The sequence below is a fragment of the Ictidomys tridecemlineatus genome, chromosome 3 (assembly GCF_052094955.1).
Source record: "Ictidomys tridecemlineatus isolate mIctTri1 chromosome 3, mIctTri1.hap1, whole genome shotgun sequence".
NCBI lineage: Eukaryota > Metazoa > Chordata > Mammalia > Rodentia > Sciuridae > Ictidomys > Ictidomys tridecemlineatus.
The window spans coordinates 16,102,716-16,117,778 of NC_135479.1; the positions used below are offsets into that span (position 1 = coordinate 16,102,716).

Consider the following 15,063-nt stretch of genomic DNA (forward strand, 5'->3'; position numbering starts at 1 on the left):
GACATAGTGGTAGCATACAGTACTTCTTAAAAAAAAAGAGGGAGAGAGAGAAAAGAAGAAAATATTGTCATCAAAAAAAATTCAAGGGCTCTAAAAAATACCTTCTGGCAATAATACCTTCTCCAGTAGGAAGCATTTGAGGACTCCTTAGATAATATCATAAATAAAAAATAACTTATTATGTATTTTTTATTAAGGAAAATGATCCAGATAAAATTATGGATAATTACAGTCTTGTTAAGCCCAGGAGAAATGGAGTTTTTTAAAAAAAATACTTTTAGTTGTAGATGAACACAATAGCTTTATTTTATTTATTTATTTTTTATGTGGTGTTGAGGATAGAACCCATTGCCTCACAGGTGCTAGGCCAGCACTCTGCCACTGAGATACAACCCCAGCCCTGAGAGTGAAGTTTTAACTACAAGCTGTTTTCTATGTTAGCATGAAAATGCCAGTAGGTAATAGTGGCCCTGAGTTAGGAGAGAAAAACTATTTATTCTGGATTGGCCTATATGCTGGTTCTACTGAAAAGATATGCTGTCTGTGTCTCTGATGGAAACTGGCTCTGGGTTAGAATCCAACTACTCTCTAATAAGGAAATCTTAGCTTGGGGCTAATTCCTTAATAATTTCTTCCTAATGAATTATGCTAGTTTTGCCTCTTTGACAATTTATCCAGCTAAATTGATCTAATTGAGTCATCACCGCAATTTTATCTTATTAAAAAAGGTATACATGGGAAAGAAGGAAGGAAGGGAACAAGGAGAGAAAATAGATAAAGCAAATATGTCAAAAAAGATAGCATTTGTTAACTCTGGCTATTGGGCACCTGATGCTTGTATTGCTTTTATGTATGTTTGAAATATTTCATTAGTTTTTCAAGGAGATTAGAAAATAAGTTTACTTTCAGAAGCCCACCCATGGAAGCCCTAAGATTCCTCCCAGGTACAATGGTATCTGAAATACTTAACCATCAATTGGCAGATCGTTTAGTAGGCCCTCATATTCCTCTTCCACAAGCTCGAGTTCCAAATTCCCCAGAAGTGTTTCCAGCTTACTGACGTGGACTCTTTTTCCTTAGGATATAAGAAATACAAGTAAATTCAAGAAGATGCTAGCTTTGAGAGGAGGCATCACCCTAAGTGGAGAGTAAAACACTGGCTACTTAGATGAACCCAGAAAGTCGGTGTCAGAGTTGAGAAAATGCTCCCTCAGCACTGAGCTATAACTTTGAATTGAAGTGATGATCATGGATGTGATAAAGGAAGAATTAGACAAATCTCATGAATTGTAATAAAGATAACCAACCTAAATGGAAGCAAAACTTAAAAACTACTAACGATGATTTTCTCAAATACAATTATACCCAAAGAAGAATGATTGGTTAAGACACATTTTCAGATTCAGGAAAGTAGTAGAATAGTAGAATAGTATAATTCTAATAAGTGAGAAATAAAAAAAAGCAAGGCACAATCATTGTAACTGCTGTTTTCATGATTCTTACCTTTGAGAGGCTTCAAACCAGCCAGTAATCTTTTAATATACACTGTGCCATCTGCTGTAAAATGTAATAAAATACAAGTCAAAAGGAGGATAAGAGACTACAATTTTGTAAGATGTTTTATATGATCATTTACAAAATATTATTCTATTTTACCCTCAATAATAGAGGATAAGGACTGCTGTCAATATGGTCAGTCTAGCCCCTTGCTGAAATACATAGCAGTGGCAGATGTGTATTACAAACAGGCACACGTGGGTGTTTTTTTCTCCTGCTGTCTTCTTGTTCTCTTCTTTTGTTGCACTTTGACCCCCCTCATCTTTTCCTCTTTTCCCTGTCTCTACTGTGGGCCCATGAGGTGTGCTTATATGTTTAGCTCAAAAGGTAACCCCATTGCAGAGATGGTTTAGAAACAGTTATCAACTTGAATAGTAATAAAACAATATTTAAATAAAAATTAAAGAAATGTTTTCTTCCTCTAAACAAACTCTATAAATGGAGGTGAAATGTAATTGAAACAGAGAATAGGTGGTCATCTACCAGCCCACTCTGTCCTCTAGTGTCCTGTCTTTCCCCAGAGGTCTCCATTTTGGGGTAGGAGTGTCTGGAGTGTTGAAGGAACCCTCAGTGCCTGGCATCTCTCTCTCTCTCTCTCTCTCTCTCTCTCTCTCTCTCTCTCTCTCTCTCTCTCTCTCTCTCTCTCCATAGTCTCCCTTACAGTCTATTTGCATCTTCTTCCTGCTTCCTCAGAACCAAAGTACTAACAAAGAAGCAATTCTTATAACTGGCTCTCTGAGAGATCAAACTGGTGCCAATGTCAGACACAATGAAGATGCCATAGTCTTAACTTATTTGAGGAGAATTTCAATGGATATGGAACATTTGCTATCCAGTTGGCTACTTCTGCCTTCAGGGTCACTAGCCCCCTTGGCAATGTGCAGGCTTGCTCTTACCTGGGGGACAACTGGGGACAAAAACTATGGGGCTAGGTAAGGATGTCTGTATGGAGGTTCCTGAGATCAAGCAGGAGGTACAGGTGAGTACTGGCTGGCCTCTAGGGTTTATGGGTGAGCCTAGGCAAGTGTCCAGGAGGAAGAACTTTTGAGGGACTGATGGGTTGTGTCAGTGACCAATCAGAATAGATAATGACAGGCCCATAAGCCTGGAGGCCCTCTGACCTCAGGTGTTTACTTTTTTAAAAAAATTTTTTTAATATAGTTGGATTTGGGGGAGGTAGAAAATTTTGCATGGGAGAGATTGAAGGTGCAGGGTACATAATGGGGGATATTTAAGCTGTGTCACTATGAAAATATTTAGAAGGGGCTACTGGTTGAATGCAAAAGAGAGAAGTTTCTCACTTCTAAATTAAAATAAAAATAACAAGAACAGCATTTCTAATGCCAATACTACATTATTTTCCTTAGGGTATTCCTCAGAGTTCTCACCGGAAGCCCACAATATCACATTTCCCTGAACATCAGGGTGGTATGCTAAATACTCACTAGAGATGGGCAGAGTTTTTAACAGTTTCAACTGTTCTTTTTCAGTGATCCAGATTCCCATGCTTCCCAGCACATTTTTTAGGTCACTAGTTTCAACCTTTTTTCCTTTGAAGAGATGGGAATTGTTTCAGATGAGCATATTAAGGGATTTAGTTATTCCAAATTATGAATAATATAATGAAATACAGCATTATTTTTAGCTTCAGAATTGAGTTTAATACATGAGCCAACTTCATTTACATAGAGATATTTTGAAATTCAGTATGTGAAAGGATTCTTTTAATTCAAATAAGATTATACTTCAGTGTATGGCATACAGTATGTGGCATTTTGTTAGAGTAGTAGGAATGAACTAAGACAGATGGCATAAAGAATTTACATGATTCAGGGGTTAGAGTTGTAGCTCAGGGGTACAGCAGTTGCCTAGCATGTGTGAGGCACTGGGCTTGATACTCAGCACCACATAAAATAAAATAAATAAAACAAAGGTATAAAAAAAGAATTTACATAATCTACCTTAGAGTAACAACTCTGTTATTACTTCATGGCCTGAATTATAGGAATAATTATTCATAATAACCATATATCCTGATGTAAAAACTTCACATTGAAATTTACTGTGTTCATCTATATTTTGGTTCTTTGAACACCAGTGAAAAAAACACTACTGAATCAAATATTGAACAAGTTAGTACTTCTCTTTGAGAGTGTCCATACTTATCCTAAATTTTTAATAATCTGAATTGTTGCTAGTAAGACAAAATTATCAATGAATAAACAAAAGAGCTGAATGAATTTGTAACACTATTGCTGGAGGGAGTTACCTACTGCTATAAAAAGGCAACTCTGTTTTTTTTTTTTTGTACTGGAGATTGAACTCAGGAGCGCTTGACCACTGAGCCGCATTCCCAGCCCTATGTTTTGTATTGTTTATTTAGAGACAGGGCCTTAATGAGTTGTTTAGTACCTCTCTTTCACTGAGGTTGGCTTTGAACTTGTGATCCTCCTGTCTCAGCCTCCTGAGCCACTGGGATTACAGATGTACACCACCATGCCATGCCTGGCAAAAGGCAATTCTCTACAAAGACTTACATCTCAATTTTGTAATATCTTTTATAAATTTTTACTTACCCATAAAATGTTTTGCTGCATCCATCAACACATCTAACTCAACCTTTTCATCTTCTGTAAGAAAATTCAGAACTTGGATTCAGAGATGAAGATCGTGAGATACAAAATTCTTAAATTAAAATATGGTATATTGAATTACAGAAATTTTTATGCTTCACCTTAGAATTTTTATTATTATTATTAATTCACAGGAACATGTAGAAAAGAAGATTTAAGCTTTAAGAATATATCCATTCGACTAATATAGCTTCTTTTTTCTTCTATAAGTTATTAGCTGTTAAACGTCTTTAGAGCATTATGGTGTGTGAGGTTTTGCCTGTTTGAAGTTAGCTCCATTCCATAGTCAATCCTCCTCTTTTCAGACCTGATTCTTTTGCACCATGTAGAAGGTTTAGGCGTGTCAGAGTAGTGGTTCTCAAAGTGTGGTCCATGGACCTCTGAAACCACTCAGTACCCTTTGCCTTTTTCAAAGTGTTGGCATTTGCACTGATGGTGCAAAAGCAAAGGTGAGTAGAACTGCTGGCATCTTTGCATGAATCAAGGCAGTGACAATCACGGTGACTGTACTGGCAGTCACTGTGTTCTTCATTGTATATAATTGTAAATACTTATAAAATAATGTCAGTCACTTAAGAACATCCTTGATAAAGCAGTTGTTCCATGGCTCAGGATATAAGCAGTGGGAGTATTGCTTCTCAGCAAAGTGAGTGAAAGAGGAATTTCATTAAAATTCAATATTGGACAGTGTTTTAGAGACTCAGAAATTTGGGTGCATTAAACAAAGAACAAAAAAAGAGTACATTGGATCCATCTGGGAGTGGCAGTGGCAGCAAGGGTTTACCACAGACGGGAGGGATAGCCCAGAGAGAAACACAAGGGTCAGATTTGGCAGGGCAAACCTTGTAGATAAGAAAAGCAGCCTGGGGTTGTGGCTCTGTGGTAGAGTATTTGCCCTGCACACATGAGGCACTGTGTTCCATCCTCAGCATCACATAAAATAAATAAATTAGTAAAACAAAGATATTGTGTCCATGTTAAATTAAAAAAAAAAGAAAGAAAAAAAGAAAGAAAGAAAAGCACCTTGAATGAGCTGATCCAGAGGGTGTTCAGTGAAGTGGTGTTTGGAAAATGTTCTGTTTCTCAACTGGCAAGTGGAGAGTTGAGGCAAAATCCATCTTCGGGGAGCCACGCTGCAGCTTGCTGCTGCAGGAGCCCAGGAGATTGAAGCAAACATAGCCATACTTCCCTAGCAAGTGCCTAATATGTGGCCTCAGGTGTACCTAGAAGAACCTGAGAATATACCCAGGGGATTCAAGTCAGGAAACAAAAGGGAGCCAACTTGCTTTTCCTTTGACTAACTGAAGAATGCTGGGAAACTGAACCAGGAGGTGTGAATACACTCAGGGACTAAGCCAGAAAGGCTGTATTCATGAGTAGCAGAGTGGGTGGATGCTTGGCCCTCCTGCCCTGTGAGTAGAATTCTTGGAAGACTCATGAGATTCAGACTACCAGCAGAGATCAGCATTTGCTTGGCATTAGGAATATGTTGATCTAATCTCTCCAGAGCAAATACCACCCAACAAAATTGTTAAACAGGCCTGATTAGAACTAAGCCCCAACTGCCAGAACTCCCCTCATAGAACTCTGCAGCAGCCCTACCTTGGGAGTGCCTTGATCTGGTCTATGAAACTCCAATCTGCAGTACTTCTCATTCCATCTTTATACTATTAAGAAGGAAAGCTAAGATCTAGTTCAACTAGCTGCAGTTTTAGGATACACCAACTGGCAGCTTGGTGGGCAACACAAGAAACAGGAAGAGGTTAACAACTCCCAGCCCTTTCTTTCTTTCTTTCTTTCTTTTTTTTTTTAGTTGAACATGGACACAATATCTTTGTTTTACTAATTTATTTATTTTATGTGATGCTGAGGATGAAACACAGTGCCTCACGTGTGCAGGGCAAGCGCTCTGCCACAGAGCCACACACACATGCTCTCTCTCTCTCCTTCTCTCAGTATATAGTCCAAGAAAAAATAGAAAGAAGGAAAGTTGGGCATATGCAGTGATCATCCATTCTTGTTGACTATTTTGATCACCTCAGTGAAAATGATTCTTTCATTTTTCACTAAGGATCTTTTTTCCTTTTTTTTGTGTGTGTGATGTGTTCTTGCTGTGCTGATTAGTCCATGGACATATATAGAATATACATATTTCTTTTTTTCTCATTTTTTAAACAATAGTTATTTTTCCTTGCCTTATATTTTGAGGGCTAGGCTTTTGGTTTGTTTTGATTTTGTTTGTTTCTCTTTCTCTTCTTTCTTCTTCCACTTCACCTTCTCTTTCCCTTTACTTTGCTTTTCCTATTATTTCTCCTTCTTTATCATCATCACTTGCTCCATTTCTTTTGAATCTGTTCATATTTTGAACATTCCCCTCTCTACCTTCCTATCACATTTTCTTTTCTCTTAATGAATTGAATTTTTACCATATTTTGGTAATATTTGGTTTTTAATAAATCCTGCCCCCACATTTATATTGTAACAATTATTAGTGCTATGGATGATGTAGCTGACACCTGCTGTTTATTTTAATGCCAGTTCTAGTTCATAGTTATGTATTATTTTTAATGTTGGCAGTTGCTGACTCCATCATTCCTGTTTTTGTGGTGGTGTTGTAGATGTCATAGTAGGCACCAGGTATTTATTTTAATGCAGCATTTGGTTTGCATTGGTTGTTGCTGTTGTGTATTTTCCTTTTTTTCTATGAGGTGCTGGGAAGTTATGTGGACATTACAAGTTCACAAGGGAGAGACTGCTTCTGAACAAAAGACAATGTACTTTTTTGCTCCACACACAAATTAATGATGCTCAAACTTCAGCTATTGCTTTAATACAAAGAAGAGATAAAGACACTAAAGATCAGGTCCCTAATAGGAATAGCTAAGGGTGGGACCTTAGGTCCCACTCATGGACATAACTCCTATAGCAAAACATGAAATTAACACAAAGTCTGTGGATATCACACCTATGAGGGGGTCTTGATCTATATCACTCTAGGATACTTTGGCAAGAAAAGGCAGTGCCCTAAAAAGGCCTACACAGATGCATAAAAATTAACACAGGAATACAGTAAATATGAAAAAAAACACAAGGTAAAATTCAGAATTCACCAGCAACTGACTACAAAGGTACTGAAGAGGATAAAATATCAAATAATGAATTCAAAAGAATGATTATAATCTCAGAACTGGACGACAATGTAATCAGCCTTGAACATTCAGACAGTATTAAAGTGAATAAAATAAATAATCATGATCAGGATATACAACAACTCTGGAACAACATTAAGAGACCAAATTTAAGAATCATTGGAATTGAAAAGAGTTGTGAGATGCAGACTACTGGAATGGATAACCACTTCAGGGAAATAATAACAGAAAATCTTCTAAGCCTTGAGAATGAGCTGGACATCAGATACAGGAAGTGTTTAGAACCCCAAATAGACAAGAACAAAAAAGAACCTCTTCACCACATATCAAAATTAAAATGCCTAACATACAAAACAAAAATAGAATTTTAAAAGCCTCAAGAGAAAAATGTTTGGTCACATTTAGAGGCAAACCAATCAGAATTATTTTCAATTTCATAGCACTAACTTTAAAAGCCAGAGGGCTTGGAATGATGTGTTCTAAGTCCTGAAAGAAAATACCTGTCCACCAATATTGCTATATCCATCAAAGCTATCCTTCAAAATCTAAGAAGAAATGAAAACATTTCAAGGTAAGCAGAAACTAAACAAATTTATGACTACCAAGCTGGCACTATAAAAAAATACTTAAAGAAATACTCCACACAGAAGAAATAAAAGCAAACCCCAGAGATCACAAATGAACAAATCTCATTTGAAAAGTAGCTAAACATATGAAAAACAGGACCAAATTAAACATCAGAAATAAATCAAAATCGTAGCAATTAATATGCATCTCTTTATAGCATCTCTTTTTTTTTTAACATTGTATGTTAATGATCTAGTCTCTCCAATTAAAAGACATAGCTGGAAGAATGGATTAAAAAATAAGACTCAAGGGGCTGGGGCTGGGGCTCAGTGGTAGAATGCTCGCACAGCATGCACGAGGCACTGGGTTCAATCCTCAGCAACACATCAATGTAAAATAAAGATATTGTGTCCATCTAAAACTAAAAAAATAAATATTTAAAAAAAACAAGACTCAAAACTATATGTTATTTACAAGAGACACATCTTATAGGCAAGGACAGCCACAGGATGAAAATGAAATAATAGAAAATTATGTATCATGCAAATGGAGCCCTCAAAACAAGGAGTAATTACTCTAATACCCAACCAAGCAGACTTCAAGTCAAAATTAATCCAAAGAGACAAAGAGGGTCACTTCATACTGGTAAAGGGAACAATCCAACAAGAAGATGTAATGATAGTAAATATTTATGCCCTAAATGTGAGTGCAACTAATTACATAAAAGAGACATTGTTAAAATTAAAGCCTCAGATAGGCACCAGTACAATAATACTGGGTGATTTCAACACACTTCTCTCACCAATAGATATCTCATTCAGACATAAACTCAGTAAAGATTCTTTAAGTCTAAAAATACTATAAATCAAATAGAATTAATGACATCTATTGAACATTTCATCCAACAAGAGCCAAATACACTTCTCAGTGGCTCATGGAAACTTCTTCAAAATAGATTATATTCTAGTTCACAAAGAAATTCTTAACAAATACAAAAATTGTTATAATTTCTTGTATCTTATCAAATAATAATTAAATTAAATTAGAAAAGTCAATACCAAAAAACCCTTCAGAAACTACATAATCATATGGAGATTGAGCAATACACTTTCAAATGATGAATGGCTAATAGAAGAAATTTGGGGAAAAATTTAAAAATTCTTAGAATCAAACAAGAATAGTGATAGAACACACCAGAATCTCTAGACACTATGAAGGCAGTTCTAGAGGAAAGTTTATAGATGAGTATCTATATAAGAAAATCAGAATTTTTCCAAATAAACAATCTTGAGTAATGCATCTTAAGGCCCTTGAAAAAGAAGAAAAAAACAATTTTAAAACCAGTAGAAAGAAGGAAATAATTAAGATCAGAGCTAAAATCAATGAAACCAAGAATGAAAAAAATCAAGGAATCAATGCAATAAGACTTGGTTCTTTGACAAGATAAACAAGATTGATAAGGCTTTAACCAACTACTCAAAAGAAAGAGAAGAGCCAAATTAATAAAATTAGAGATAAAAGGAGAAATCACCACAGACATGACAGAAATCCAGTGCATCATTTGGGACTCTTTTGAAAATGTATATTCTAAGGCATTGGAAAACCTAGGAGAAATGGAAACATTTGTACAACCACACAACCTGCCAAAATTGAATCAAGAGGACACAGAAAACCTAAACAGACTAATAAATTGTAATGAGACAAAAGCAGTAATAATATGCCTTCCAACAAAGAAAGATCTAGGACCAGATGGATTTGCAGCTGAATTCTATCAATGAACCAAGGCTCCTTAAATTAGTCTATAAAATAGAAAAGGATGGAACACCTCCAAATTCATTCTATGAAGCCTGTATCACACTCTACCAAAACCAGATAAGGACACAGCAAGGAAAACAAACTACCGCCCAATATCCCTGATGAATTTAGATGTAAAAATTCTTAATAAAATATTGGAAAATCATATTTAACAACACATTAATTAAGATTGTACATCATGACTAAGTTGGAATTATCCCAGAGATGCAAGGGTAATTCAACATGTGCAAATAAATATCTGCAAATTCATCACATAAATAGAATTAAGGTAAAAAATCAACTAGTCATCTCAACAGATGCAGAAAAGCCTTCAACAAAATTCAGCATTCACTCATGAAAAAAAAACCACCCAAGAAAGTAGGTATATAAGGAGCCTACTTCAATATCATAAAGACATCTATGAAAAACCCCAAATCAACATCATAGTGAATGGCGAAAAACTAAAAACATTTTCTCTAAAATCTGGAATAAGACAAGGATGTTCGCTCTCACCACTCCTACTTAATGTAGTACTAGCCAGAGCAATTAGGCAAGAGAAGGAAATAAAAAGGATAAAAATAGGAAGAGGTCAAAGTATCACTGTTTTAAGATGACATGAGCTTACACTTAGAAGATCCAAAAAGCTTCATCAGAAGATTGCTAGAGCTAATAAACAAATTCAACAAAGTAGCAGGTTACAAAACAAACACCCCCAAATCAATAGCTTTCCTATATACTAATAATGAATCTGCTGAGAAAGAAATCAGGAAAAAAAATTCCATTCATGATAGCCTCAAAAAACAAAACAAAACAAAACAAAACAAAACAAACTAGGAATAAATCTAACCAAGGAGGTAACATACCTCTATGATGAAAACTATAGAACACTGAAGAAGGAAACTGAAGAAGACACAAGAAGTTGGAAAGCCCCCTACTCCCATGTTCACGAACAGTCAGAGTTAATATTGTTAAAATGGCCATACTACCAAAAGCAATGTACACACTCAATGCAATTTCCATCAAAATGCCAATGACATTCTTCACAGAACTAGAAAAAATAGTGCTAAAATTCATTTGGAGAAATGAAAGACCCAGAATAGGCAAAGCAATTCTGAACCAAAAAAAGCATTGCTGGAGGGATCACAATACCTGTCTTCTAATTATACAACAGAACTATAGTAAGAAAAAATGCATGGTACTGGCATAAAAGCAGACACAAATACCAGTGATACAGAATAGAATACAGAGATAAACAGAGAGTCATTTGAATTTTGACAAAAGTGCCTAAAACATATGTGGGAGAAAGACAGCCTTTTAAACAAATAGTGCTGGGAAAAATGTTTATCCATATGTAGAAGAATGAAACTAGACCCTTTTCTCTTTCTCTATACAAAGGTGAACTCAAAATGGATTAAAGGCCTAGGGACTAGACCAGAAACTATGCAACTCTTAGAAGAAAATATAGGGTCAACACTCTAGCATATAGCAAGCATCTCTCCCACTCCGTTCACACCCTTAGATGCATGACTTCCACTACTGTAGTAGCTGCTGTTCATTGTTCCTTGGCTGCCTATCCAATGTTTGGTTGAAAATCACTGGAGTTTTCCTGTAAAACTTGGTCGTATCCAGCTCTGTCTGCCATAGCTGTCCCCATAACCACCACTCAGCTGCTGGCTAGCTGGGTCACCATAACTGGACTGGTTTGAAAAGTCCATTCCTCCCATCATTTGGCTACCATAAGCACCACTGCTTGCTCCTGCTGTAGAATTCAAGAAGAGTTATACATATCTATGTTGCAAATTTGCTTTGTCTTTTGACATAGTTGCCATAGCATCTTCATGAGTAGCAAACTCGACATCTGTTTCACCATTACTCTGCCATGGGGACCAATCTCAGTGTGTACTCTCATAGGGTTGAGTGGTGAAAAAAAATTATAAATGTCATTCTCAGTAGCTCTGAAAGATAATCTCTACAGGTGTACACAGTGTCCTGTTGTGCTCTGGAAGGTAGAGCCACCAACCCAAAATCTGTGATCAGACATTCTCTGACCTAAATCCATAGCCATTATTATAGCTGTTATGGTCATTGTATCCTCTGTAGCCTCTACCAAAAGCACCACACCTCATCCTCTCAAAGCCATGCTCCTCTGCCAATGCTATTATATCTTCTGCCAGTTCCAGGTCTGTCACAGAGACTTGGCAGCTGCGTGGCCGTAAGCTTTCGTGGCAGATCATAATAAATTCTAACTTCAACTTGTATATTTAAGAAATATTTTGACATTCCTGTGCCCTATTGTTTCCTTGTGTTTCTTTAGAGACTTTTCTGCTATTTTCTATGAAGCAAACTGCATGAAGGGCTCCTCTATACTCCTCCCTGGAAGTCCTCCAGCAATGTTATCCCATTTTGCACGATTTCCAATCCTGAGAACTGGACAATGTCTTCCTTGCTACAGCCAAAGGGGAGTCCTCTAAGCCATTCAAAGCCATCAATGGCCATGTCAGGACTACTTAAGTAGCAAACTTCAACATCCAATTCATTTCAATGTTGTTTGACTTGAATACTTCAACATATTGGTGTTCCATAGTTTCTCTGTCTTTTTTCAGGGCCAATTCGACTTCATCTTCTGAATCAAGTTCAACAAAAGCCTTGCCATTCAGTCCGCCTTCTCTGGTGTAGGTGAAATGAATACTTTGAACCCCATTTTGAGTTTTGCAGTCAGAAAATAAACATTGCACTTCATCAGCTGAACAAACCAGGGCAAGTCCCAGACCTTCACCATGAATCCTTTTCTGACTTCGGAGCCCCACATTGTGTCTCTTCGAGGAACCTGGCATCAAAATAGATTATAAACACAACTTTGGCGTGGCTAAGAAGAATATCTTGACATCTTCTTTAATTCCAACAAAAAACAGCTTTTTTTACAGTCACACAAGCCCTTGGTTATCCAACTCCTTCTGTTATGCCTCATTTTGGCTCAACTCTCCCATCAATTGAACGGGCTCTTGCAGTCACGGTAGCATCAACCTCAGTCACAGATGAGAAAATTACAAAACTGGATCCTCTTGATCTTTTGCTTGCAGCATTCCTCAAAACCACACAGTCTCTAAGTGTCCCCATTGCTCACAGTACTTTGTTAAACTTTTTTCTGTGGTTTCAAAGTTTAAGCCACCAACTAAGAGTTTACGGAACTGTTCCTTTCTTTCTCTATTAGATGCAGTCACTTCAGCTGGATTTCCCACAGCCCAGTGAGAAGAGAGAGATCTCTACAAAAGAACATGAACTGGACTGGTCTTGGTGTTGTAGTGACTTCTGCCGCTGCTTGAGAAACAGCACTAAGAGCACCTCCACAGGGGACCCGGCATTGCTGTTACTTAGATAGCTTTATCTTAAAGATCAATAACTTTAATAATTAGGCTATGCATTTTTAATTGTCTGATACTGAATGTACTACAAAGTACCTTAATTCAACTGACATATTCTAGACATTTTCTCTTCATTTTGCTCTCTCTGCTGTCCTTTCTCTCCCATTTTTTATGAGTTTTTGATAATCATGTAACTTACCACGACAGATCAGTCTTCTCCATAGATCACCAGTGAGGTTCCTTGTCAAGAGCCCCTTAAATGGCGCCTCTGCCTCCAGTTTTTCCCTCCCCAACATTTCTTTCCTCATTGTTTTAAGAGTAAACTATTCATTGTTTTAAGAGTAAACTATTCATTGCTCACCAGTAACTGGTATGTGAGCTTGCAGGTCCTTAATTTCTTTGGGTTCAAGAGAAAACCCCGTGTTTTGTAGAACATTTCTTAGGTCACAGACACCAACCTTCCCTCCTTAATTAAAAAAAAAAAAAGAAAGAAAAAGTAGATAAGGATGAGATACAATGACAAATGCAGGATCAATCCCTAACTAGAAACGAAAGTGAAAAGAAACTTTAAGTCATATGGGAGTCAGGAATATACTTTCATAATTAAATTTCTGAGAGTTTATATTGAGGGAAAAAAAGCAGAGTTTGGCTACTCTGATGAGTTAGGCAAAGATGAAAATCAAATCATGTTTGCTGGCCCCAAAAATAAGATTTGAAACTTGCTATAGTAACAAAAAACTACTTCCCATGTGTTATTGTACATAAAGGAGAACTCTGATTAATGAGGAAGAATTACTGAAAACCATTGGTGGTCTTTATTAAATCGGTCTTAAATATGAAGGTTTGCAGAATTTATGTATATGATTTCTCCTTCTTTAACTCATCTGAAGTACATCTATATCTATCATAGAAAAATGTTTATATTCTATATCATAGAAGAAATGATTGATAAAATTAAATATATAAAATGAAAAAAATTAAATATATAAAATGAAAAAATATCCATATATCAGAATACGATAAAATGGACAGAAAACAGTTTGTAGTTGCTTGGGCCTGGGAGGATAGGGGTTATGGATTATAACTGCTAATGGATACAGAGTTTCTAAATGAAATTCTAAAATTGGGGTGATGAAATTCTAAAATTGATTTTGCTAAGAGTTGTACAACTCTGTACTAAAATTCTTTGGTTTATACACTTTATTTATGTTTTGATGCAGGGGATTGAATCCAGTATCTCATACATATGAGGCAAACACTCTACCATTGAGCTACACCCCAGCCCTTGAAAATTGCTTTGAACATTATTGTCTTTATTCTTTGTCTCACTTACCTCTGAAAGATTTCACACCTTCCATTAATTCTTTCTCAAAAATCTTTTTATTAGCTGTAGGATAAAACACAATTATGTTTTTGGAGAATTATAAAAATCAATGTTCATACTTAAAGGAAGGGAAAATTTAGAAATTTACCACAATTAGTTATTACTGAAATGAAAGATGTATAGAGAACTCACTGCAATGAACCTTCTGATGCTAACATCCGATTTTAGAGTTTTAAGGTACAATGACAGTCTACAAATCTAGATTCAGCCAAATTATGATTCAAGGAGGACAAAATACAAAACGACTGTTACTGGCATCCTAGGAAGGGTGAATAGTGCATAGCTTTTTCTTTCCTGTTTTCTCCTATTTTGGCTTAATTTTTTTCTTTCTTCAGCTTTCCTACACTTCTGTCCTACCATCTCATTTCTTCTAAAGAACTTGTTTCTCCTGTGATAGGACTTTTGACTGGCGAGGTCCCTGTTTCCTAAGCCAAAATGTAAATGAGAAGAACAGGAGTTTTTAGAAATGCTAGCTAAAATTGGGTCTCCCTACCCAAGCCACACTGGGGATAGAACCCAGGGCTTCATGCTTGCTAGGAGAGGGCTCTACCACCATCCCAGACTGTGTCTTTTAAAAAATATTTTAAGTTGGCATAACATGTTTCAAATGTTACGAT

At 36.4% G+C, this 15,063-nt stretch overlaps 1 protein-coding gene and 1 pseudogene across 1 annotated transcript in view; both read right to left on the reverse strand.

The window, feature by feature from the left end:
- LOC101968136 (uncharacterized) overlaps positions 1–13,524 on the reverse strand; it is a 59,217-nt gene extending 45,693 nt beyond the window's left edge. Inside the window, exons 1-4 of the mRNA XM_078041916.1 lie at positions 13,262–13,524; positions 4,134–4,187; positions 1,504–1,557; positions 971–1,075 (exon numbers count right to left, since the gene is read on the reverse strand). Of these exons, the coding sequence (XP_077898042.1) occupies positions 971–1,075; positions 1,504–1,557; positions 4,134–4,187; positions 13,262–13,370 (322 nt within the window). The 5' untranslated portion in view covers positions 13,371–13,524. The remainder of the gene's footprint in view (positions 1–970; positions 1,076–1,503; positions 1,558–4,133; positions 4,188–13,261) is intronic.
- On the reverse strand, positions 11,266–12,497 carry LOC101967860 (heterogeneous nuclear ribonucleoprotein H-like; annotated as a pseudogene).
- Positions 13,525–15,063: the final 1,539 nt, after the last annotated feature.